The 25,858-nt window shown below is 40.2% G+C and overlaps 2 protein-coding genes across 8 annotated transcripts in view; one reads left to right on the forward strand and one right to left on the reverse strand.

Annotated features, from left to right (window-relative positions):
- Positions 1–14,989, forward strand: part of LOC129734109 (DNA-binding protein RFX2) — a 78,060-nt gene extending 63,071 nt beyond the window's left edge. For 6 of the 7 annotated variants that reach the window (XM_055695845.1, XM_055695849.1, XM_055695842.1 and 3 more), the window contains 6 exons: positions 3,594–3,930; positions 4,539–4,658; positions 10,676–11,113; positions 11,176–11,478; positions 11,549–12,226; positions 12,664–14,989. In XM_055695845.1, the coding sequence (XP_055551820.1) occupies positions 3,594–3,930; positions 4,539–4,658; positions 10,676–11,113; positions 11,176–11,478; positions 11,549–12,226; positions 12,664–12,813 (2,026 nt within the window). In that variant the 3' untranslated portion in view covers positions 12,814–14,989. The remainder of the gene's footprint in view (positions 1–3,593; positions 3,931–4,538; positions 4,659–10,675; positions 11,114–11,175; positions 11,479–11,548; positions 12,227–12,663) is intronic. The other variant, XM_055695848.1, reaches the window with a different exon arrangement.
- Positions 14,689–17,599, reverse strand: LOC129716547 (zinc finger protein 8-like). Its single transcript, XM_055666377.1, has 3 exons — positions 17,317–17,599; positions 17,101–17,254; positions 14,689–15,898 (listed from the first exon to the last, which is right to left on the reverse strand). The coding sequence occupies exons 1-3, from the start codon at positions 17,355–17,357 to the stop codon at positions 15,203–15,205; spliced, it is 891 nt and encodes a 296-aa protein (XP_055522352.1). The 5' UTR covers positions 17,358–17,599; the 3' UTR covers positions 14,689–15,202.
- Between the last annotated feature and the right edge of the window lie 8,259 nt (positions 17,600–25,858).

A 25,858-nucleotide genomic window follows, 5' to 3' on the forward strand; every position in this document is an offset into this window, starting at 1 on the left:
GGCTTGAAGAGCACCTTCAGTAGAAACGGCGCGGAGTCGATCATCGATGTGACATTCTGTAGTCCAGGATTGATCACGAACTGGAGGGTAGACGATGGCTACACTCATAGCGACCATCTGGCGGTCTGTTATAGCGTAGACTGTAAAACGAGACCGCATGTGGCGAGTAGAATTAACACTCCAGCTCCTCGCGGGTGGAGGATATCACACTTCAACGAAGAGGTATTTGCGGAAGCAATTAGACTAGAACACGAGGCGAGCAGAACTCGTAACCTGAGCGCTGATCAACTTGTTGCATTACTTTCGCGGGCGTGCGACGCCACTATGCCTAGGAACCGCCAGCCTAGGCATGGAAGGCCACCAGTCTACTGGTGGACCGACGCGATAGCGGACCTCCGCAGAGCGTGTCTTCAAGCGAGAAGAAGGATTCAACGTGCGCGAACCGACGAAGAAAGGGAAGATCGTCGAGGGGCATTCAGTTCCGCAAAAGCGGCGCTTAAGAGAGCAATAAAAGCTAGTAAACGTGCGTGCTTCGAAAGACTGTGCGCTAGTGCCAACACTAACCCGTGGGGTAACGCCTATAGGATGGTGATGGCCAAGACTAAGGGTGCGATGGCGCCCGCAGAAAAATCACCAGCGATGCTTGAGCGGATCATAGAGGGACTCTTTCCACGCCACGAGCCAAATCCTTGGCCTCCGGCTGGCGAGTCACTTCACCGACGTTCCAGTATCTCAAACTCAGACCAGAGGTGGTCGGCCAACCTGCCGAACACCCAATATATGAGTGACGGCGTTAGCCGTGCCGAGGCAGAGGAGGCGGAAACGGTTACGAATGAGGAACTCATCGCGATCGCCAACTCCCTGAAGGTGAGCAAGGCACCGGGATTGGATGGGATTCCGAATCTGGCTGTGAAGAAGGCCATCAAAGAGGCCCCCAGACTATTCCGGGAAGTCATGCAGAAGTGCCTGGATGACTGTACATTCCCAGAGAGATGGAAGCGACAGAAGCTGGTCTTATTGCCGAAGACAGGGAAACCACCTGGTGACCCGTCGGCATACAGACCGATATGTCTGCTCGATACGGCGGGTAAGGTGCTCGAGAAGGTTATTCTCAATAGACTGGTTAGGTACACCGAAAGTGCAAACGGTCTGTCGAGTAACCAGTTCGGCTTCCGAAAAGGCAAGTCTACGGTGGATGCTATTCTGTCCGTCACCAAAACAGCAGAGGTAGCACTCCAGCGTAAAAGATGGGGCATTCGCTATTGCGCAATCGTCACGTTGGACGTGAAAAATGCGTTCAATAGTGTTAGCTGGGATTCCATAGCCCACTCGCTTCGGAAACTAGACATTCCGGTATCTTTGTACAGGATTCTGGGAAATTATTTCCAGAATCGTGTGCTAGTTTACAGCACAGACGAGGGTCAAAAATGTGTCCCAATTACCGCAGGGGTTCCACAAGGTTCCATCCTGGGCCCGGTACTGTGGAATATCATGTACGATGAAGTGCTGAAACTAAAGCTCCCCCAAGGGGTTGTGATCGTTGGGTTTGCGGACGACATCACACTTGAGGTCTACGGCGAGTCGATCGAGGAGGTTGAGTTGACGGCTTCGCACTCTATAAGCGTCGTCGAGGACTGGATGCGCTCCAAAAAACTGGAGCTTGCGCATCATAAGACGGAGATTTCAGTTGTCAATAACCGCAAGTCGAAGCAACAGGCGTTGATCAGTGTCGGGAATTGCACCATCGCCTCTAAGCGCTCCCTGAAGCTGCTGGGGGTGATGATCGATGACAAGCTCGCCTTCGGGAGCCATGTCGAATATGCCTGTAAGAGGGCTTCAATGGCTATTGCAGCATTATCTCGCATGATGTCCAATAGCTCAGCAGTGTACGGCAGCAAGCGGAAACTTCTAGCTAGCGTGACTTCGTCCATACTGAGATACGGCGGGCCAGTGTGGTCCAAAGCACTAGGTACTAGTAAACATCGGGGTAAGTTGGAAAGTACCTACAGGCTCATGTGCCTGAGGGTTGCGAGCGCGTATCGAACTGTGTCATACGACGCAATCTGCGTCCTGTCCGGCATGATGCCTATCAGCATAGCCATTAAGGAGGACGTAGAATGCTTCGATCAACGTGACACAAGGGGCATACGAGGTACCAGAAGATCATTCTCGATGATCAGATGGCAGCAGGAGTGGTCCAATTCCGTGAAGGGTAGATGGACGCATCGACTTATTCCGGATGTATCCGGATGGGTCGGGAGGCGCCATGGAGAAGTGAACTTCCATCTGACACAGATTCTGTCAGGCCATGGTTGCTTTAGGCAGTATCTACACAGATTCGGGCATGCGGGGTCCCCCATGTGTCCCGAGTGCGCGGAAGCGGAAGAGACTGCTGAGCATGTCTTCTTCGTGTGCCCTCGTTTTGTGCATGCGCGGAGCGACATGATGGTAGTGAGCGGGCCAGACACCACTCCGGACAACCTAGTTCGGAGGATGTGTAAAGACCCAAACATTTGGAGGGCGGTTTGTACAGCCGCCTCTCGAATAGTTTTAGAATTGCAAAACAGGCGACAGGTTGACCACCGACACGCCAGTGTTAGCTAACGGCCAGTCTCCAGGTTAGTTAGCTAAGTTAGCAAAAAGACCTAAAGAACCAAGAGGGTGCACAGAGCACAAAAGCCGCTCCCCGAAGCAATACCTAGCGGTGGTCCCGGGGAGTATTATGGGCTGGAGACTGAAGGGGTTTTAGTGGGTCCGGTCACTGATTCAAACCAACCCCACACTCCCTGAGGTTGGTCACCTCAGGGGTTTGGATGCAAATTTTCCCTTCACCTGAAACAAAAAAAAAAAAAAAAAAATATATAAATATATATATGCTGCTGCTGTTTTCAGGCTTACAACAAATTTTTCGTTATATAGGGTAATCGCTCCTTTATTCATCTCAGTACCTTCATTCATCTCATCACGCCTTTTTGATCAATTTATCGTCAAATTTTACCATATTTTCCACGTAAAACTTTCAACCGTTTGACAAAATCGAGAAGCAAATAGATTTACTCCCAAAAATTTGTAGAAATTTGACGGTCATTTGGATAAATGAGAGAAATAAGATGAATATAGGTGCAGCTAGCTGTTGAGATGAATAATGGAGCGGTTACCCTACTTAGATAATAATTGCTTGCTAAACGTAGTGCAACCCAAATAATAAAAAAATATACACAATTTAAGGCAAAGATCATTTATTCAAAACGTTTCAAATACAAAAAAGAGCGCACATATCAGTTCGATCGTAGCTGAAATGATTTGCTTGTTTCGATAAGACAGACAACTTTCGTTAAGTTTTTAAACCCATTCTACGGTGAAAAAAAAAGTTTTAACCCTCACATATTACAATAAAATTCTCACTAGTTTTCAACTAAAGGTAAAATGGACGCAATCTGCGATTCTTATGACGGATCTCAACAGCAGCTCTGGTTAAAAAAATTCTCGTTGAAATATTTTCAAAACTGCGTCGTACGGTTACAAAACCTAAATTGCTATTTGTTCTCGGTATATATCAACTTCATATTTTTTCATTTTTTTACTTCTGCTAGGGCCTACCCTGTATATGCCGTCGGGGACTACAGCACCGGAGGCAGCCAGCAATACTACAGTGGAGCTAGCGGGGGAACCGGCGGGGGTGGTGGCAGTGTAGGTGGCAACACTGCTGCTACAGGAAATGCCAATTACAGTGCCTCTTCCGGTGGCAGCAGCTCACACTCATCTGGAGCAAGCAGTACCGGAAACGGTACGGCCAATAATGGCAACGTTGCCGGGACCGCCGGTGCTGCTAATAACCCGCAGTTTATTGTTCCGGTAGACGAAGCCACACTACTGGGCACCGCAGCGGCCAATGGAACGCACCAGCGGGAATCACCGCAAACCATGACGGTGAGTAAACGAAAAACCATATTATGGACTAGTGGCTCGATCTGTGGTCGGCCGCTGGAGCTCTTTTGGTCAGGATATGTAACCACATAATGCCGAACCACCAATAACGACAGTTGATGGCGTAGGCAAATTACCGTGCTCATCCACGTGAATGTCGAACGTTGCATTGATTTCCGTTTCTAGCATTTTTTATATCTTTTTTCCAAATTGATATACCTCTCAATTAATTATGCTCTGTTACTATGAAACCAACACGATTTTTTTCACCGCTTTTACACAAGCTCTTTGTGACGGTGGTCAATGCGAAAGCCCAGTACAGTCGCACTCTCTATTTAAACATTTTTTATCATGACATGTACCACCCACTTGATTACACGTCGGTTTACAAATCTGTGTCTCTTTTATTCAACTAATTCGGCTGCATTTGTTTTATCCGGTATCGTTTTTCCAATGACTCAATTACCTGCTCACACATTCGGTTGATTGAAAAATTGATATCGTACTCGTATCACACTATACTAACAAGTCTTTCTCTACTTCTATTCTTTTCTGTGCTTCTTCTCCTCTTTTCCGTTAAATCTGCCTTACACAACTAACTCGTTACGAAGGATGTGACCTCCTATCTTCAATCCCATCAGCCATCGCATCATTCGAATTCGACCACACCAACGCCGGATATGGATCCAACACCGAATCTCAGTCACGCGACGCGTGTATCGCCAGCAACGGTAAGAAGTTTGTTCTTGCTCTACCGTGCCTAAATCTAAGTTGTCGCACCTAAATGACGGGTTGATATTTTGATTTTTTTTTTGCACCGTGTGACACATCGTATTTTTATTATCTTAGAAAATTAACTATATTAGTACAGTTGGATGTTATTAGGCAACAAGCATACTGTACAGTATTCTCGTAAACCGATACATTAAAAAAGTTTATGGATTTCGTATAAGATTTTTAGAATAACCTTTAAGATCACACATTACCGCAGTTGGTTCATTTTTAAACTCTGGGATCACACATTATCGATATTTTATAGTTGAAGTTGAAAAAAGGAAAAAATGTATGTACAGACTATTTACAAAACTACATGCGGCAGACAAAATGATTGAAACAGGCAAAATTTTGTCAATTTTTAAATAGTCAGAACTCAACTGAAAGTGAATCAATTTTGTTTCATTTTACTGGAGAACTATTCTAGTTTCCTAAAACTACTAGGAAATTTGACGTGACCAACGGACACCGGAAATGTTCCGGATTTTAGGAGTGTGTGTCAAAATGTGCATTCTTGCAACGCGTAGAACTTTTTCTGACATCTTGTTTCTTCTAGGTTTATATGTTTCCAATAAACTAGAATTCATTCCGAGCTCATTGGTACCCAAAAGTTGAAAATCCGTCAAGGAATATGAATATGAGATATGAATTAATTTAGTATGGGTATTGTTTTTGGCAGTTTTTTTTTCTTGTTGGGTACAATTTTCCTTGGGCACCCTAGCAAGCCTTATTGAACCAAGCAACTTTATAAAGTGACTAAAGTGAATTTTGCTTTGCTTTTGCGGAGCTCTTGCTTCATCGAGGTTCAACTTCTTCGAAAGTTACCTCTCTACTCCATACCAGGTATGGAGCATCAATCCCAAAACGGCCACTGGTTCCATCAACCATGTTGTTCCGAATTGGGGCACAGGCTTACAACCAACTAGCTAAACTCCATCAATGAGTTCGAGAATCCTGTAATCTGTGTAAAGCAATCGAAGCCAATCATAAAAGACAATCATTCCTGTCGCAGCAGCACTTCTGCCCAATGCCCTTCTTCTAAAAAAAAGGGAATAAAGATGGATTTTGACAGCAGTTAGGTTGGCTCCAGATCAAAACTAGATGGACTTCGCTATAACGTAAAGTAGGTACTAGTTCAGAATCATCAAATTTTTTTGAAAATTTGTTCAAAGTGTTAGGTATGTCGCTTTTTAACCCCCCACTCCTCATGTGGTCTACTGGCACAATCTTATAGCGAAATCTTTATTCCACTGGGTCAGTGCTAATCATCCACGGTAAAGAAACGATATCGCGACTTACGACGCAAGTGAGAAAGAGATGCCAGATAATTATTTACGAACTACACACGCGTTACCAACATCACTGTCACTGGTACCCGAAAAATGGACAGTTTACCCGTTTCTTGTGCTGATTCGGGCAAAACAGCCAAATATTGACTGTTATTTTTGTTTGCCATTTCGGATAACTTTAAGCAATTTTCGCAATGTTATGCATATCATTCAAAATTATATGTGAAGGTTAGTATATTTAGTTTCTTCAAAAATGAAGTGAAGTAAATTTTGGTAGCAGACATAGTGGTTTTCTGAAGAATGGTCCAAAAATACATGTTCGTTACGCCAGAAAACTGCCGTGACCGTTCTTTGGTTGAAACTGACAAATTTCACGGTGCGCTTCGGGCAGCACGCCAGGTCCAATACTGGGTCAAAATCAAGCGAATTAAGAAGGGTTTTGACAGCAATTAGGTTGGCTCTAGGTCAAAACATGGAGCAAAATCATTTCAAATCGCCTGGAAATACGCGAAAATTTAATCGACCATTTTTGGTTTGAATGAAACTTTGCACACGTATTTGGTTTAGCAAACTGAGCATTTTTCACAGGTGGAGAGATTTTTTACACCCATGAGTTACATTCTAAAAGGGCGTATGCCTTTTGGCATAGGTGTTATTCGAAACATTGTGGCTCACAAACCGTTGGTTGTATAGAAAAACTGTCTGAGAATGAGTTGTAGGGAATTGAAAATGCACCATAAAAAATATGCACTGTACAAAAAAAAATTTTTTTGACAAAAAAATTAAAAATAAACATTGAATTTCAATAAAAAAAAAGAGTTGAATTTTTTTTTATTTTTTTTTAAAGAAACTTGACGTTAATACGCAACTTTAAAAAAAAAGTCCAGAATGGAGAAATGAAAAATAATTTTTTTATGGTAGATTAATTTTTTTATGAAAATTCTAATTCAAACATTTTTCAAAATATTTGTATTATGATGATTTTAAAAGATGCAGAGAGTCATTTTGAATCAAAAAGCTCTTAATAGTAAACATCCTAAAGGCATTGGTTTTCGAGTTATTTTTAATTTAAGCTCGAAAAATTATAATTATTTAGGAAAATATACGTTCTTCTTAATTTGTCCATGGTTCTCCAGCAAAAACCATACGTTCATTGGAATGCTGGATCAAAAATATACAATTCATTCTTTGACAACAAAACGATTGGGCGAACGGTTCTCAAGAAAAGAGTTAAATGTTCTAAGTGATATAAATATATATAAGAATCAAATATTTATTTTCGAGTTTCATTATCTTAGGAACATACTTTTTTATGACATAGATACTTTACAGACCTAGTTTCACCTTATATTTTATATACATCATAAGTAAATGATTCGTCATCTTTTGAAAACAGCTTCGTTTGTATCTTCTTTCCTGAAATCGGAACAAAAGAGTGATACTTTTGTGTAGCAGCTATTATTATAGATTTTTTGAAAATATTGCTCCATTATGTTACTTCTTGTTCATATTCTTCATATGATACCCAACTAAATGACATTTTTGATGAATTTTTATTACAATCATACAATTCTTCTGCGCTTGTAATGGGATGTTCATGTTCTTTAGCTAAACTTGCATTTCCTGCCATTCGTTTTAATATGCCACCAATTGCATCGCATGGGCCTTTACCATGAGAGGTCGCAAAAAAATGCCACTCTGCATCGACGTTATATTTTGTTTCGAACTTGAAAAGGCTTGCAAAGTTTTTTCTATTTTTATATTGTGAGGCAGCTCCATCAGACATTAATAACGCTTTTTTCAACTGTATTGTTGTTTTCAAAAAACTCATTAATTTGGCAATGAACACCTGAACCGCAACAGTATCATGATGGAGTACTTCCGATATTATGATGAAGCTGATATTCTTAAGTGTTCCAGATTCTGAATAGTAAACAACGAAAGGATGAATGGTGACTTGACTATCATTCCAATAACTACACGAATCACAAATTGATAAAGACGTATTAAAATGAGCTTGACTGTTCAATATTTTTAATTTTGCAATAACGTTTTCGTTTAATTTGCGTAAGCTTGATGAGCCCCGATGATCAGGAAAGGGTTTACAGCATTTGGGCTTGGTGTACAGTTATTATTAGTAAACAAGTAGGTAGTGTTGCACGACAAACATATTTTTTTATAAAACATTCGGTAAGGGATAACGTGTAGGTAGGCTAAGGTTTAGCGCTTGAGTTATTTATCCAATCGTTTTGTTGTCAAAGAATGAATTGTATATTTTTGATCAAGCATTCCAATGAACGTATGGTTTTTGCTGGAGAACCATGGACAAATAAAAAAAAACGTGTATTTTCCGAAATATTAATAATTTATTGAGCTTAAATTTAAAATAACTCGAAAACCGATGCCTTTAGAATGTTTACTTACAAGAGCTTTTTGATTCAAAATGACTCTTTGCATCTTTTAAAATCATCAGAATACAAATATTTTGAAAAATGTTTGAATTAGAATTTTCATAAAAAAATTAATCTACCATAAAAAAATTATTTTTCATTTCTCCATCCTGGACTTTTTTTTAAAAGTTGCGTACTAACGTCAAGTTTCTTAAAAATAAAAATAAAAAAAAATCAACTCTTTATTTTTTAAATTGAAATTGAATGTTTATTTTTAATTTTTTTTGGTCCAAAAAATTTTTTTTGTACAGTGTATATTTTTTTATGGTGCATTTTTAATTCCCTACAACTCATTCTCGGACAGTTTTTCTATACAACCAACGGTTTCTGGGCTACAATGCTTCAAATAAAACCTATGCCAAAAGGCATACGCCCTTTTAGAATGTAACTCATGGGTGTAAAAAATCTTTCATCTGTGAAAAATGCTCAGTTTGCTAAGCCAAATACGTGTGCTAAGTTTCATTCAAATACGTTTATTTCATGCATTCCAAAATTATTTGAATCAATAATTAATGAAAAAATCTTTCAACAAGTAAAACACCAAATTACAACTCTACAGCACGGCTTTTACAAAGGCCGATCAACTACCACAAATCTTTTGGAATTCATAACTTTCACTCTGACTGTAATGGACAACGGTAACCACGTGGAAGCTCTTTTTTACGGACTTTAGCAAGGCATTTGACAGAATCGACATACCATTATTACTCTTCAAGCTCGAAAAATACGGAACTGAAACAAAATTTTTGGAATGGCTGCAGTCATACTTAACAAAACGAACACAAATAGTCCGCTTTCAAAATTCCTTTTCAAACCCAATAGAAGTAACTTCTGGGGTTCCTCAAGGTTCCCACCTGGGCCCTCTTCTTTTTATATTATACGTAAATGACATTTCCTTTCTTCTTAAGTCAATACATGTGCTTGTATATGCTGATGACATGAAGCTCTTCATAGAAATAACCAATGCAGAAGACTTCGAAATATTCCAGAATTAAATTAATGTATTCTACACTTGGTGCAACAAAAGCCTATTACAACTCAACATTAAAAAATGTAATTCAATAGCCTTTAGCAGAAAAACAGTAACACCACCAACAAACATTTTCTTAGGAAACCAACCAGTAGAAAAATGCAAAATCGTTAGGGACCTAGGCGTAATCTTAGACTCCAAACTTACATTCATAGAACATTATAATACAATTATCAACAAAGCAAATAGTATGCTGGGCTTTATAAAACGCTTCGGCCACAATTTTCAAGACCCATATACAATCAAACTATTATATATTACATACGTCCGACCAATTCTGGAATATTGTAGCATTGTATGGAATCCCTATATTGCCACACATGAAGAACGCATTGAATCTGTCCAAAAACAATTTCTTTTGTACGCGCTTCGTAAGCTAAATTGGACATCATTTCCCTTACCATCATATGAAGCACGCTGCATGCTTATAGACATACAAGCACTTAAAGAACGCCGCGATCTTTCAATGCTTTATTTTATCAATGACATTATTTCTCAACGCGTGCAATCTACTCAATTATTATCACAACTAAATTTTTATGCACCCAGTCGTCAATTAAGAAATCGTAAAATATTTTCGGAAAATTCTCACAGAACAAACTACTCTAAAAATGTCCCAATAAATCGCATGATGCGTCACTATAACCAGCACTGCGAAAATATCGACATCACCATGGGCAGAAATCAAATAAAAAAACGACTAACTACTGGAAATAATGTATAGAATATAAGAAAACATTGTATTATTATAACTGTAGTCTACATTTGCTTGACGAAATAAATAAATAAATAAATAACTTCGAAAGCCAACGAAAAAAAAAAAAATCAAAAATGGTTGATATTCGACCATAGGTCATTTCGCGCGATCTTGCTCCATGGTGAGCTGGTAGAATAAAGAAATTTACTATTAACAACCTGCCTGCTAAAGACCGGATGCAAAAGAGATTTACAGACAATCCCTAAGCAATTCACTCAGCAGTAACTAGTTGCATGCAGGCGTCCGTTGGGTTGCCGAAACAAAATTCTCTGTTGCCAAGGACACATCATTCAATTATGATAGGAGGTAACTCAGGGCAGTGGTAGGCAAGGTTTTCTTCAGTTAAATTGTTGATATCATGTGTAACCAGGAGAAATCTAGACACACTAATTATTAGTGCATGCTAAATCATCAAAAAAAATCTTTTTTTTTTTGCTCTGCAAAACAGGTTGCCTGGTTGGTAGAAAACTACGAAAACGCCGAGGGAGTTAGCCTTCCGAGGTCCACGCTGTACAACCACTATATGCGCCATTGCAACGAAAATAAGTTGGACGCGGTCAATGCTGCTAGCTTCGGAAAGCTGATCCGATCAGTCTTCACTGGTTTGCGAACGCGCCGCTTGGGAACGCGGGGTAACAGCAAGTACCACTACTACGGTATTAGAATCAAACCCGGATCGGCCTTGAACAACACAATGGATGATGGCAAGCAACTTAATTCTAGTCATATTAATAATAATAACAACAGCCACAGTCATCATAACCATAATGCCATCGGACCCAACGGTGGTGGCGGTGGTGAAGGTATGACTGGTGGACATGCCATTAATCATCGTGGCTCGAAAAAGAGCATTTTGAAAAATGAAATTCCAGAATCGTGTGCGCAGGTAAGAATTTGTACAAATTTCACTCTTCTCATGGTCTCACAAAGAGTTGTGAACTATTTCAGTATCTGGGTGATGCCAGCGGTGCCATTCCACAATTTCCAGTGATCGACATGAGCCACCCATTTCCAGAGGAAATAACTCTGGAAGATGTAGATACACTGCGATCTATTTATCGCGAACATTGCGAAGCTTTTCTTGATGCTATTCTGGGTCTGGATTTTAACACGATTGAATCGCTATGGCGTGAGTTTTGGCGGGCCGAAAACAACAACAATGGTGATGAATGCGAAGAGGAAAAATATCTCAGCAAATCGAAACTGTACGTGCTTACACAGTGCGAGGCGATTCAGAATTTCATTAAACAGGTTTGATAAACAATTACACTTAAACTAACAAATGTAATGATTAATGTCGGTACTATTATTCGCAAAACAGGTCGATTTCATGTTCTACCAAAACATGGTCGAAGTGCTCATACCGGATGTACTTCGCCCAATCCCAACTGGCCTAACACAAGCTATACGGAACTTTGCCAAAAATCTGGAGAACTGGTTGTCGTCAGCAATGAGTGGCTGTCCGGAACAAATCGTTACCATCAAGCTGTCAGCGGTAGCCGCTTTTGGGCAAACACTTCGACGTTATACTTCCTTGAACCATCTGGCACAGGCGGCACGGGCCGTTCTGCAGAACAGTACTCAGATTGCTCAGATGCTGAACGACCTAAATCGGGTCGATTTCCGTAATGTGCAGGAGCAGGCCTCCTGGATTTGCCAATGTGATACGGCAACCGTTCAGCGCCTGGAGAACGACTTCAAGGCTGCTCTCCAGCAGCAGAATACTCTCGAACAGTGGGCTGGCTGGTTGCGAGCTGTAGTAGACGATGCACTAGAAGAGTACCGGGGAAAGCCATCGTTTGTGAATGCTGCCCGGCAGTTTCTGCTCAAATGGAGCTTCTATAGTTCGATGGTTATCCGGGATCTAACGCTTCGCTCGGCCGGTAGTTTCGGTAGTTTTCACCTGATCCGGCTGCTCTACGATGAGTACATGTTCTTTATCATAGAACACAAGGTTGCAGAGGCAACCCAAACTACTCCGATTGCCGTTATGGGTGAGGTAAGTGAACACTTGTTGGAGAGGGATAGAGAGTGCACATTGATTTGAAATGTCGCTGTGCTTCCATTTCGTAAGGTTTCTTCTAAATTAGAGTTATTAATTTCATGCTTTTCAGCGCGTGAACGCTTCTGATTGTTAAAAAAATCTAGAATAAAAAATCTAGAATAAAGTTTTCAAAAAATATTCAGAAGAATGAACTGAGCAGGACTGGAGTCCAACATCCATTGCAACATTATTTTCAATTTACATTTTAATGCAGAAATATATTTTTTTTTAATATTCATACTAAAAGATAGTAATTGAAAATGTTTTGATGGTTCCTCTCCTGCATGGTGTTAAGAAACATAATCCTTTGTAGACAACATATAAATGAAACTAAACATGATATACTCTACTTTTTGCACTTAAGTTCACTTGGATTTTAATATCTATTTCAGAAGGATCATGCCCGCCATCAGCACGCGCATTCGGTCCAGCAGCATTCCAGCCAACCGCAAGCAGAGGACTTAACCAGCATGTTATACACATCCGACTTTGAGGTGGTCAATGTCAAGATGGAACCAAGCGCTAAACGTATGCGCAGTTAGTCAATTTTCTCCTACCATTATGATACTGCTAGCATCCAGCAGTACCGTTGGTCACAACAACAATTACAACAACAACACCAACAGCAGCAGCAGCTACTGCAACAAGAACAGTTCCGGCAGCAGCAGCAACATGTGTCGATTTCGACCTCAAACAGCCAGACAAACACTTGGTACTTGACACCGTCGTCCTCATCTTCTCCAGTTTCGAACTATAGCAGTGGCAGTGGCGGAGGGAGTACAGAGCAGGAATTAGGTGGCACGATGGGACCGTTCGCCGGTAAACAATGAATCATCGGGCGATAGTCTGGCAATTACTGTTTGTCTAGTGTGGTTCGTTAGGTTAATTTGATTTTTTTTCAGGTTTTTATTTACCGTTTTATGTTATTAGTTTGCGAAAAATTTCAATCACCACACAGGTCGATTTATTTATTTTGTTTTTATGCGCTTAATTGTAAATAGCTTAATCGTCGGAAGCAAGAGATTTTATTTATTTAGGTACTTCGCAACCACGCGCATGTGCTCAACAGAAACAGAAGAGAATACTATTCCTAGAATTTAACGAAACTAAAACAAAGTCTATTTTCAACGTTTCAATCTACTTTTAATACTAAAAATCTACAAACAAACTTGAACTTTTCGTGAGATCTTGTAAATTTGGATGAATCCAAAAGAATTTCTACTTAAACATAAGTTATGCTATGCTAATAATCAAAAAACAACAAATTGTAATCCTAACTCTAGATAAATCGAGTCATTTTTAATTGCAAATGTTCCAAAATCCGTTTACCACCAGCTGGGATTTGCAACCTGAAACAGAACAATGATGTAACAAACAACTGGTCGAAATTTTTGGTAGCTTGTATAACAGTTAATCGAAATCGCGACAGACCACACGGAGAGATTATTTTTATGAGATAAATTTGTCTAATCACAACAATTAGCAACTTGGCCGTTTTTGGGCACGATGCTTCGAACAGTTAGGACACATACTGAACACAGTGAAAAGAAAATTGTGTGTTTAACTTGAATACATTCGTAATTATAAGAAATAGATAAGCTGGACGGTGTTTTTTCGAAAAGAAATATTTTTGAGTAAGCACTGGGCACAAAGAGTGGAATAAGCAGAACCATTCCAAAAATCATATTTTGGAACAATACATGAGACTCATGTTACACGAGCAACAACAGCGTAAAAATTGGCTTTGCAATGTTATAGTAATTTGCTTCGAATCCCTTGTTTTGCAACCTACCTCAAAAATGTTCTTTCGAAGAAACATCGTAGCAACATAGAAGGCAAGCATCTAAACCAAAAATTAAAAGAGGTAAACACAGAGTTGTTTGGAAAAAAAAATCTATTGTACCAAGTTAGAGTATTAAAAAAGAGTGACAAACGAAAACAGCTAAATGTATGTGCCTGTGGAATGAACAATTGAACAAAATAAGAAACTTATAAACTAGAACAGAAGTTACAAACGGTCTAAATAGTAAAATCGCGATAACACTATCGCACCGAACGTAAAACACGCTGTGAAATGCGTGGAACAGTTCAACGAAAGCAGTTAAATCAGCCGGATAAACTAGTCCTATTAGTCAAAGAAAACACTTCTATGCAAACTGCTGTAACGTGTTGAAAACGATATAAAATTACATTCCTCAACGAAATGCCACTATAAGCACCATCTGTGACGCAACTAAAAATTTAGCAGTCACCATTTTTTGTCATTTTATTATAGTTTACGATAGAAAATACACACAGAACACACAAACGCATCCATTAGGCAACGGGCTTTGTTGAAACGCGCACAATAGCTCACTACACAGATCAAGGAGAAAAAAAAACATTTGTAGATGTTACTCCGATGCATACTAAAAATGTATCGGATTGGAATTGTGATTTGATAGAAAACGCGACAAGTTTATACATATATATTTTATAACAATCGACTTGGTGTTTGGCGCGCTTTCAACTATTACCGATAGACGAGCACGAAAATTTGTGCATGTAGTTTTTACTCTGGGTGTATTAAATATCGCAGCAAATGAAGCGTTGAGCATTCCAACGCTTCAAAACAACAGCGAGAAAACTTGACGGTTTACATACCGGTTCTAGCAGATAAGTGTGACTACTTTCGAAATATGAAAGCAACAAATAGAGTGAGTTGAAGTAAAACTAATACTGACGATTTGCCTTTTACTAGAAGTCGTATGTCATAAAACCTATTTATCAAACAACCGTTTATTTCAGTTTCAATTGAAAATAAAATTTATTTCGCCTTCGTACAGAATAAGATCATTCACTTCTAATAAGTTAATCATCTCTATGGATCTTTGACCAAATTTTCATTTCATTTAAATGCACACATGTAAAAAATACTGACATACACAAACTTTAGTACTGCAGCAGATGTACCGTATTGACGTGACGTCGCAGGGTAGCTTTATGTTTGAACTGCGACAGACATTCCTGGCACTGATACGGAAAATCGACGGCATGGATCTTAATGTGCTCCGCCCAGTGACACTGTTCTAGGAAGCTTTCCGCACAGACTCGGCAGCGGTACTTCGTGAAAGTGTAACAGGTCCTGTTGCGCACGTGCCTCGCCAGCGATGGTGCGTGCTGGAACTGCTCCAGACAGTTGGGACACTGGTGCGGACGGTTATGCACTCGGGCATGTTCCGTTAGTCCGATAGTTGTGTGGAACGATTTCGGACAGTAGCGACACTTGTGTTTGCCCCCGCTCGTAACAGCATTCAGAAAAGGCTTCAGCTTCCTTAAACGAGTGTGTGAGCTTTTGCTACAACTGCTAGGCATTTGATTCCGCTTCAGTGATCCTTCGATGGATTCCTTATGGCTAATAGTACCTACGGTTGGTGAACCACTGTCTACAGGCACCTGAGACTGTTGGTCATTATCAGTCTTATCTGTTTCAAGCGGGGTCGTAATTTGGCGAGGGAAACTCTCGATCAGTCGAGATTTAATTAGCTCATCCACGCGTTTTGCCTGCGATCTGAAACGATGGAACTCGACTAGCGCCCGCTGGCAACCACCGCAAATAGCACACCCAGGTTCATCGGCGAGAGAAAGCTATAAGACAATTAAATATAACAAATAGCGGCCTGGGAAATAATTAAATCTATAATGGGTAACATTTAGCAGATAAAAAACGACTTCCAAAATGACAAAATCGAGTTTACTTTGGTTTACAAATTGTGGCAACATTTGTGATACCTACTTAGTAGGTATCGGACATAGTAAACACTTAAACCATTGAAATTGAATGAAAGAAATGTTTTTTTTTTCATAAAAAAAAGGACTCGAGCGATTTTGGAAACGCTTTCTTTGCACAGGCGTCTTATTCCACGCAAACCCGCGATTTACCGTCGTAGAAATGGTTAAAGCTTTGAAGAATATTAAAAAGGACTAACTTAACTTTCTGTACGTAATACGACAAAGTTGTTTGTAATCCTAGTGAGTCCTCTAGAATGATAGAAATGTAAAAGCATTGCTATTCGCAAGAATATGATTTTTCAATGCTCTATAGATCACGAAAGAATCGAGTTTGCTTTTTGATTTTGGGACAGTTCCCAAGCCCCTACCCCGGAGTATCGCGCACATTTTAATACCAATGCCAGGGCTGCAAATTTTTAAAACAAAACGCATTGCAAACGCTAATGACAAAAACAGCGTTTTCATTCACCCGTGCAATTTTCAGGGGCAATCCGGTCAGTGAAAAAAGGAGATGTCTCATTTAATATCGAAATTATTTGCCTCGGTTAAAATCCCTTAAAAAAAGCCAATCCATTGCATGGGGTCGATAAAGTAGATAAGCATCTACATTCTCAACCGCATACATTTCGCTTCGCATAATGCGTGTGCGAAATCACAGTAATGTTTTCAGTCATCATTATCACTGTCAACTGTTTAGAGCTTAAAGTAGGTACTTTTTGTTAAAAATTTAAATTCTTCAGTTGTAGTTCAGTTCAATTTCACTGAAACACTACTGTTGACAGTGGAAATTATCAGTATGCTAAGAATGCTCGATACCGACAGTATAGTCCATCCCTAGAATCATCATTGATAGCACTCTGCCGTACATTGAACTAGCTGAAGAGCCATCGTGAAGACACCTAATCTCAAAATCCTAACTAGGCAAGCAAAACTGGCACAAGCTACACCCCAAAAAGATCAATTCTCTAACTGTTCTAAATAATTGCGTTATCAAGTGCTACCATACGGCATCAGCAGACGGAGATGGGTTACAGAAGCTTGCGATACGAGCAACTTACTTCGACATTTGTACATTCGTAGATCAACTGAACCAGCTGAACCGTGTTTTCGGAGGTGGCATCCGCTGCGGAGAACACCTTGCCAAATTGTCCCAGTTCTGTGAGGTTATCTTTGTTTAGGCAAAGGCGGCAATAGGTTGTCGCTTCCGTAGGCCTTGAATAAGAAGAACACAATATTTATCTTCAACTCTAACGCCAAATGAAGGGTGTACCTACAGTTGCAGTTCTTCTAGCAGAAACACTCCGTTGTGGAACATTTTATTTGTCCAATTAGATTTCTGATTGGATTTGGTAAACAAAAGAAATATTGTTCCTTGAACACAAGTCAAATTGTACGAAATGTACAACTCAACTAAATACGATTCGATTAACAAGTGAAGCAGCAAAAAGCTGATTCTTTGTTGATTTCAGTTGTGTACGCTCTATGTTAGTGTTGGTGTGCTTCCCTCCTCTTTAACATCAACTCACGACGCTGGCTAGCTATACAGCTAGCCAGTCCGCGGCATTCATTCTCAAACGATGTCAATTTCTACGTGCTGTTTGTTTGTACACAATCGTGATATACCAAACAACTGCGCAACACTTGTGTGAATTTGCCCAACAAGAAACGTACCCAACAAAATCGTGAAATATTTCATTTTGCTGGGTAGCTGGTTTTGTTGGTTTAAATCCGAATTCATATATGCTGCGTGATTTTACCCTCCGGAACTAAGCCAACAAAAACGAAATATTTCAACTGAAGAAAGCATAGAATGCAGCGCTAATGGTGGGCAGCACTGAAACTAAAAATTTGAATTAAACCAACAAAATTGATAAGAGATCAAACTTAACAACTAATTAATAGGCAAGATAGAGCAATATAATGAATTGGAAATGTCAGTAGAATCCTAGAAATGTTGCAAAATATTGAGTTGTTCGGCCCAATTGACATTCCTGGTCACCAGGGTAGATATGGGAAAATTCAAGATTTTTCGATTTTTCCCCATATAAGCCTCCCCCTTATCGCATATAGCAAAAGTCTGCCTACTGATAGGGAAATCTAATCGATTGGAGATGTTGACTAGGACCCTAGGCATGTTGAAAAATATTGAGTTGTTCGGCCCAATTGACATTCCTGGTCACCAGGGTAGATATGGGAAAATTCAAGATTTTTCGATTTTTCCCCATATAAGCCTCCCCCTTATCGCATATAGCAAAAGTCTGCCTACTGATAGGGAAATCTAATCGATTGGAGATGTTGACTAGGACCCTAGGCAAGTTGGAAAATATTGAGTTGTTCGGCCCAATTGACATTCCTGATCACCAGGGTAGATATGGGAAAATTCAAGATTTTTCGATTTTTTCCCATATAAGCCTCCCCCTTATCGCATATAGCAAAAGTCTGCCTACTGATAGCGAAATCTAATCGATTGGAGATGTTGACTAGGACCCTAGGCATGTTGGAAAATATTGAGTTGTTCGGCCCAATTGACATTCCTGGTCACCAGGGTAGATATGGGAAAATTCAAGATTTTTCGATTTTTCCCAATATAAGCCTCCCCCTTATCGCATATAGCAAAAGTCCACCTACTGATAGGGAAATCTAATCGATTGGAGATGTTGACTAGGACCCTAGGCATGTTGGAAAATATTGAGTTGTTCGGCCCAATTGACATTCCTGGTCACCAGGGTAGATATGGAAAAATTCAAGATTTTTCGATTTTTCCCCATATAAGCCTCCTTATCGCATATGACAAAAGTCTGCCTACTGATAGAGAAATCTAATCGATTGGAGATGTTGACTAGGACCCTAGGCATGTTGAAAAATATTGAGTTGTTCGGCCCAATTGACATTCCTGGTCACCAGGGTAGATATGGGAAAATTCAAGATTTTTCGATTTTTCCCCATATAAGCCTCCTTATCGCATATGACAAAAGTCTGCCTACTGATAGGGAAATCTAATCGATTGGAGATGTTAACTAGGACCCTAGGCATGTTGGAAAATATTGAGTTGTTCGGCCCAATTGACATTCCTGGTCACCAGGGTAGATATGGGAAAATTCAAGATTTTTCGATTTTCCCCATATAAGCCTCCTTATCGCATATGACAAAAGTCTGCCTACTGATAGGGAAATCTAATCGATTGGAGATGTTGACTAGGACCCTAGGCATGTTGAAAAATATTGAGTTGTTCGGCCCAATTGACATTCCTGGTCACCAGGGTAGATATGGGAAAATTCAAGATTTTTCGATTTTTCCCCATATAAGCCTCCTTTTCGCATATGACAAAAGTCTGCCTACTGATAGGGAAATCTAATCGATTGGAGATGTTGACTAGGACCCTAGGCATATTGAAAAATATTGAGTTGTTCGGCCCAATTGACATTCCTGGTCACCAGGGTAGATATGGGAAAATTCAAGATTTTTCGATTTTTCCCCATATAAGCCTGCTTTTCGCATATGACAAAAGTCTGCCTACTGATAGGGAAATCTAATCGATTGGAGATGTTGACTAGGACCCTAGGCATGTTGGAAAATATTGAGTTGTTCGGCCCAATTGACATTCCTGGTCACCAGGGTACATATGGGAAAATTCAAGATTTTTCGATTTTTCCACATATAAGCTTCCTTATCGCATATGACAAAAGTCTGCCTACTGATAGGGAAATCTAATCGATTGGAGATGTTGACTAGGACCCTAGGCATGTTGAAAAATATTGAGTTGTTCGGCCCAATTGACATTCCTGGTCACCAGGGTAGATATGGGAAAATTCAAGATTTTTCGATTTTTCCCCATATAAGCCTTCTTATCGCATATGACAAAAGTCTGCCTACTGATAGGGAAATCTAATCGATTGGAGATGTTGACTAGGACCCTAGGCATGTTGGAAAATATTGAGTTGTTCGGCCCAATTGACATTCCTGGTCACCAGGGTAGATATGAGAAAATTCAAGATTTTTCGATTTTTCCCCATATAAGCTTCCTTATCGCATATGACAAAAGTCTGCCTACTGATAGGGAAATCTAATCGATTGGAGATGTTGACTAGGACCCTAGGCATGTTGAAAAATATTGAGTTGTTCGGCCCAATTGACATTCCTGGTCACCAGGGTAGATATGGGAAAATTCAAGATTTTTCGATTTTTCCCCATATAAGCCTCCTTTTCGCATATGACAAAAGTCTGCCTACTGATAGGGAAATCTAATCGATTGGAGATGTTGACTAGGACCCTAGGCATGTTGGAAAATATTGAGTTGTTCGGCCCAATTGACATTCCTGGTCACCAGGGTAGATATGGGAAAATTCAAGATTTTTCGATTTTCCCCATATAAGCCTCCTTATCGCATATAGCAATAGTCTGCCTACTGATAGGGAAATCTAATCGATTGGAGATGTTGACTAGGACCCTAGGCATGTTGGAAAATATTGAGTTGTTCGGCCCAATTGACATTCCTGGTCACCAGGGTAGATATGGGAAAATTCAAGATTTTTCGATTTTTCCCCATATAAGCCTCCCCCTTATCGCATATGACAAAAGTCTGCCTACTGATAGGGAAATCTTATCGATTGGAGATGTTGACTAGGACCCTAGGTATGTTGGAAAATATTGAGTTGTTCGGCCCAATTGACATTCCTGGTCACCAGGGTAGATATGGGAAAATTCAAGATTTTTCGATTTTCCCCATATAAGCCTCCTTATCGCATATGACAAAAGTCTGCCTACTGATAGAGAAATCTAATCGATTGGAGATGTTGACTAGGACCCTAGGCATGTTGGAAAATATTGAGTTGTTCGGCCCAATTGACATTCCTGGTCACCAGGGTAGATATGGGAAAATTCAAGATTTTTCGATTTTTCCCCATATAAGCCTCCTTATCGCATATGACAAAAGTCTGCCTACTGATAGGGAAATCTTATCGATTGGAGATGTTGACTAGGACCCTAGGCAGGTTGGAAAATATTGAGTTGTTCGGCCCAATTGACATTCCTGGTCACCAGGGTAGATATGGGAAAATTCAAGATTTTTCGATATTTCCCCATATAAGCCTCCTTATCGCATATGACGAAAGTCTGCCTACTGATAGGGAAATCTTATCGATTGGAGATGTTGACTAGGACCCTAGGCATGTTGAAAAATATTGAGTTGTTCGGCCCAATTGACATTCCTGGTCACCAGGGTAGATATGGGAAAATTCAAGATTTTTTGATTTTTTTCCATATAAGCCTCCCCCTTATCGCATATGACAAAAGTCTGCCTACTGATAGGGAAATCTTATCGATTGGAGATGATGACTAGGACCCTAGGCATGTTGAAAAATATTGAGTTGTTCGGCCCAATTGACATTCCTGGTCACCAGGGTAGATATGGGAAAATTCAAGATTTTTCGATTTTTCCCCATATAAGCCTCCTTATCGCATATGACAAAAGTCTGCCTACTGATAGGGAAATCCAATCGACTGGAGATGTTGACTAGGACCCTAGGCATGTTGGTAAATATTGAGTTGTTCTGCCCAATTGACATTCCTGGTCACCAGGGTAGATATGGGAAAATTCAAGATTTCTCGATTTTCCCCATATAAGCCTCCTTATCGCATATGACAAAAGTCTGCCTACTGATAGGGAAATCTAATCGACTGGAGATGTTGACTAGGACCCTAGGCATGTTGGAAAATATTGAGTTGTTCGGCCCAATTGACATTCCTGGTCACCAGGGTAGATATGGGAAAATTCAAGATTTTTCGATTTTCCCCATATAAGCCTGCTTTTCGCATATGACAAAAGTCTGCCTACTGATAGGGAAATCTAATCGATTGGAGATGTTGACTAGGACCCTAGGCATGTTGAAAAATATTGAGTTGTTCGGCCCAATTGACATTCCTGGTCACCAGGGTAGATATGGGAAAATTCAAGATTTTTCGATTTTTCCCCATATAAGCCTCCCCCTTATCGCATATGACAAAAGTCTGCCTACTGATAGGGAAATCTAATCGATTGGAGATGTTGACTAGGACCCTAGGCAGGTTGGAAAATATTGAGTTGTTCGGCCCAATTGACATTCCTGGTCACCAGGGTAGATATGGGAAAATTCAAGATTTTTCGATTTTTCCCCATATAAGCCTCCTTATCGCATATGACAAAAGTCTGCCTACTGATAGGGAAATCTAATCGATTGGAGATGTTGACTAGGACCCTAGGCATGTTGAAAAATATTGAGTTGTTCGGCCCAATTGACATTCCTGGTCACCAGGGTAGATATGAGAAAATTCAAGATTTTTCGATTTTTCCCCATATAAGCCTCCCCCTTATCGCATATGACAACAGTCTGCCTACTGATAGGGAAATCTTATCGATTGGAGATGTTGACTAGGACCCTAGGCATGTTGGAAAATATTGAGTTGTTCGGCCCAATTGACATTCCTGGTCACCAGGGTAGATATGGGAAAATTCAAGATTTTTCGATTTTTCCCCATATAAGCCTCCTTATCGCATATGACAAAAGTCTGCCTACTGATAGGGAAATCTAATCGATTGGAGATGTTGACTAGGACCCTAGGCATGTTGAAAAATATTGAGTTGTTCGGCCCAATTGACATTCCTGGTCACCAGGGTAGATATGAGAAAATTCAAGATTTTTCGATTTTTCCCCATATAAGCCTCCCCCTTATCGCATATGACAAAAGTCTGCCCACTGATAGGGAAATCTTATCGATTGGAGATGTTGACTAGGACCCTAGGCATGTTGAAAAATATTGAGTTGTTCGGCCCAATTGACATTCCTGGTCACCAGGGTAGATATGGGAAAATTCAAGATTTTTCGATTTTTCCCCATATAAGCCTCCCGCTTATCGTATATGACAAAAGTCTGCCTACTGATAGGGAAATCTTATCGATTGGAAATGTTGACTAGGACCCTAGGCATGTTGGAAAATATTGAGTTGTTCGGCCCAATTGACATTCCTGGTCACCAGGGTAGATATGGGAAAATTCTAGATTTTTCGATTTTTCCCCATATAAGCCTCCTTATCGCATATGACAAAAGTCTGCCTACTGATAGGGAAATCTTATCGATTGGAGATGTTAACTAGGACCCTAGGCATGTTGAAAAATTTTGAGTTGTTCGGCCCAATTGACATTCCTGGTCACCAGGGTAGATATGGGAAAATTCAAGATTTTTCCCCATATAAGCCTCCTTATCGCATATGACAAAAGTCTGCCTACTGATAGGGAAATCTTATCGATTGGAGATGTTGACTAAGACCCTAGGCATGTTGGAAAATATTGAGTTGTTCGGCCCAATTGACATTCCTGGTCACCAGGGTAGATATGGGAAAATTCAAGATTTTTCGATTTTTCCCCATATAAGCCTCCTTATCGCATATGACAAAAGTCTGCCTACTGTAGGAGAACTTGACTAGGACCCAAGGCATGTTGGAAAATATTGAGTTGTTCGGCCCAATTGACATTCCTGGTCACCAGGGTAGATATGGGAAAATTCAAGATTTTTCGATTTTTCCCCATATAAGCCTCCTTATCGCATATGACAAAAGTCTGCCTACTGATAGGGAAATCTAATCGATTGGAGATGTTGACTAGGACCCTAGGCATGTTGAAAAATATTGAGTTGTTCGGCCCAATTGACATTCCTGGTCACCAGGGTAGATATGGGAAAATTCAAGATTTTTCGATTTTTCCCCATATAAGCCTCCTTATCGCATATGACAAAAGTCTGCCTACTGATAGGGAAATCTTATCGATTGGAGATGTTGATTAGGACCCTAGGCATGTTGAAAAATATTGAGTTGTTCGGCCCAATTGACATTCCTGGTCACCAGGGTAGATATGAGAAAATTCAAGATTTTTCGATTTTTCCCCATATAAGCCTCCCCCTTATCGCATATGACAAAAGTCTGCCTACTGATAGGGAAATCTTATCGATTGGAGATGTTGACTAGGACCCTAGGCATGTTGGAAAATATTGAGTTGTTCGGCCCAATTGACATTCCTGGTCACCAGGGTAGATATGGGAAAATTCAAGATTTTTCGATTTTTCCCCATATAAGCCTCCTTATCGCAAATGACAAAAGTCTGCCTACTGATAGGGAAATCTTATCGATTGGAGATGTTGACTAGGACCCTAGGCATGTTGGAAAATATTGAGTTGTTCGGCCCAATTGACATTCCTGGTCACCAGGGTAGATATGGGAAAATTCAAGATTTTTCGATTTTTCCCCATATAAGCCTCCTTATCGCATATAGCAAAAGTCTGCCTACTGATAGAGAAATCTTATCGATTGGAGATGTTGACTAGGACCCTAGGCATGTTGGAAAATATTGAGTTGTTCGTCCCAATTGACATTCCTGGTCACCAGGGTAGATATGGGAAAATTCAAGATTTTTCGATTTTTCCCCATAAAAGCCTCCCCCTTATCGCATATAGCAAAAGTCTGCCTACTGATAGGGAAATCTAATCGATTGGAGATGTTGACTAGGACCCTGGGTATATTGCAAAATATTGAGTTGTTCGGCCCAATTGACATTCGTGGTCACCAGGGTAGATATGGGAAAATTCAAGATTTTTCGATTTTTCCCCATATAAGCCTCCCCCTTATCGCATATAGCAAAAGTCTGCCTACTGATAGGGAAATCTAATCGATTGGAGATGTTGACTAGGACCCTAGGCATGTTGGAAAATATTGAGTTGTTCGGCCCAATTGACATTCCTGGTCACCAGTGTAGATATGAGAAAATTCAAGATTTTTCGATTTTTCCCCATATAAGCCTCCTTATCGCATATGACAAAAGTCTGCCTACTGATAGGGAAATCTAATCGATTGGATATGTTGACTAGGACCCAAGGCATGTTGGAAAATATTGAGTTGTTCGGCCCAATTGACATTCCTGGTCACCAGGGTAGATATGGGAAAACTCAAGATTTTTCGATTTTTCCCCATATAAGCCTCCTTATCGCATATGACAAAAGTCTGCCTACTGATAGGGAAATCTTATCGATTGGAGATGTTGACTAGGACCCTAGGCATGTTGAAAAATATTGAGTTGTTCGGCCCAATTGACATTCCTGGTCACCAGGGTAGATATGGGAAAATTCAAGATTTTTCGATTTTTCCCCATATAAGCCTCCTTATCGCAAATGACAAAAGTCTGCCTACTGATAGGGAAATCTTATCGATTGGAGATGTTGACTAGGCATGTTGGAAAATATTGAGTTGCTCGGCCCAATTGACATTCCTGGTCACCAGGGAAGATATGGGAAAATTCAAGATTTTTCGATTTTTCCCCATATAAGCCTCCTTATCGCATATGACAAAAGTCTGCCTACTGATAGGGAAATCTAATCGATTGGAGATGTTGACTAGGACCCTAGGCATGTTGAAAAATATTGAGTTGTTCGGCCCAATTGACATTCCTGGTCACCAGGGTAGATATGGGAAAATTCAAGATTTTTCGATTTTTCCCCATATAAGCCTCCTTTTCGCATATGACAAAAGTCTGCCTACTGATAGGGAAATCTAATCGATTGGAGATGTTGACTAGGACCCTAGGCATGTTGAAAAATATTGAGTTGTTCGGCCCAATTGACATTCCTGGTCACCAGGGTAGATATGGGAAAATTCAAGTATTTTCGATTTTTCCCCATATAAGCCTCCTTTTCGCATATGACAAAAGTCTGCCTACTGATAGGGAAATCTAATCGATTGGAGATGTTGACTAGGACCCTAGGCATGTTGGAAAATATTGATTTGTCGGCCCAATTG

This window comes from Wyeomyia smithii, chromosome 1, assembly GCF_029784165.1.
Source record: "Wyeomyia smithii strain HCP4-BCI-WySm-NY-G18 chromosome 1, ASM2978416v1, whole genome shotgun sequence".
Lineage (NCBI taxonomy): Eukaryota > Metazoa > Arthropoda > Insecta > Diptera > Culicidae > Wyeomyia > Wyeomyia smithii.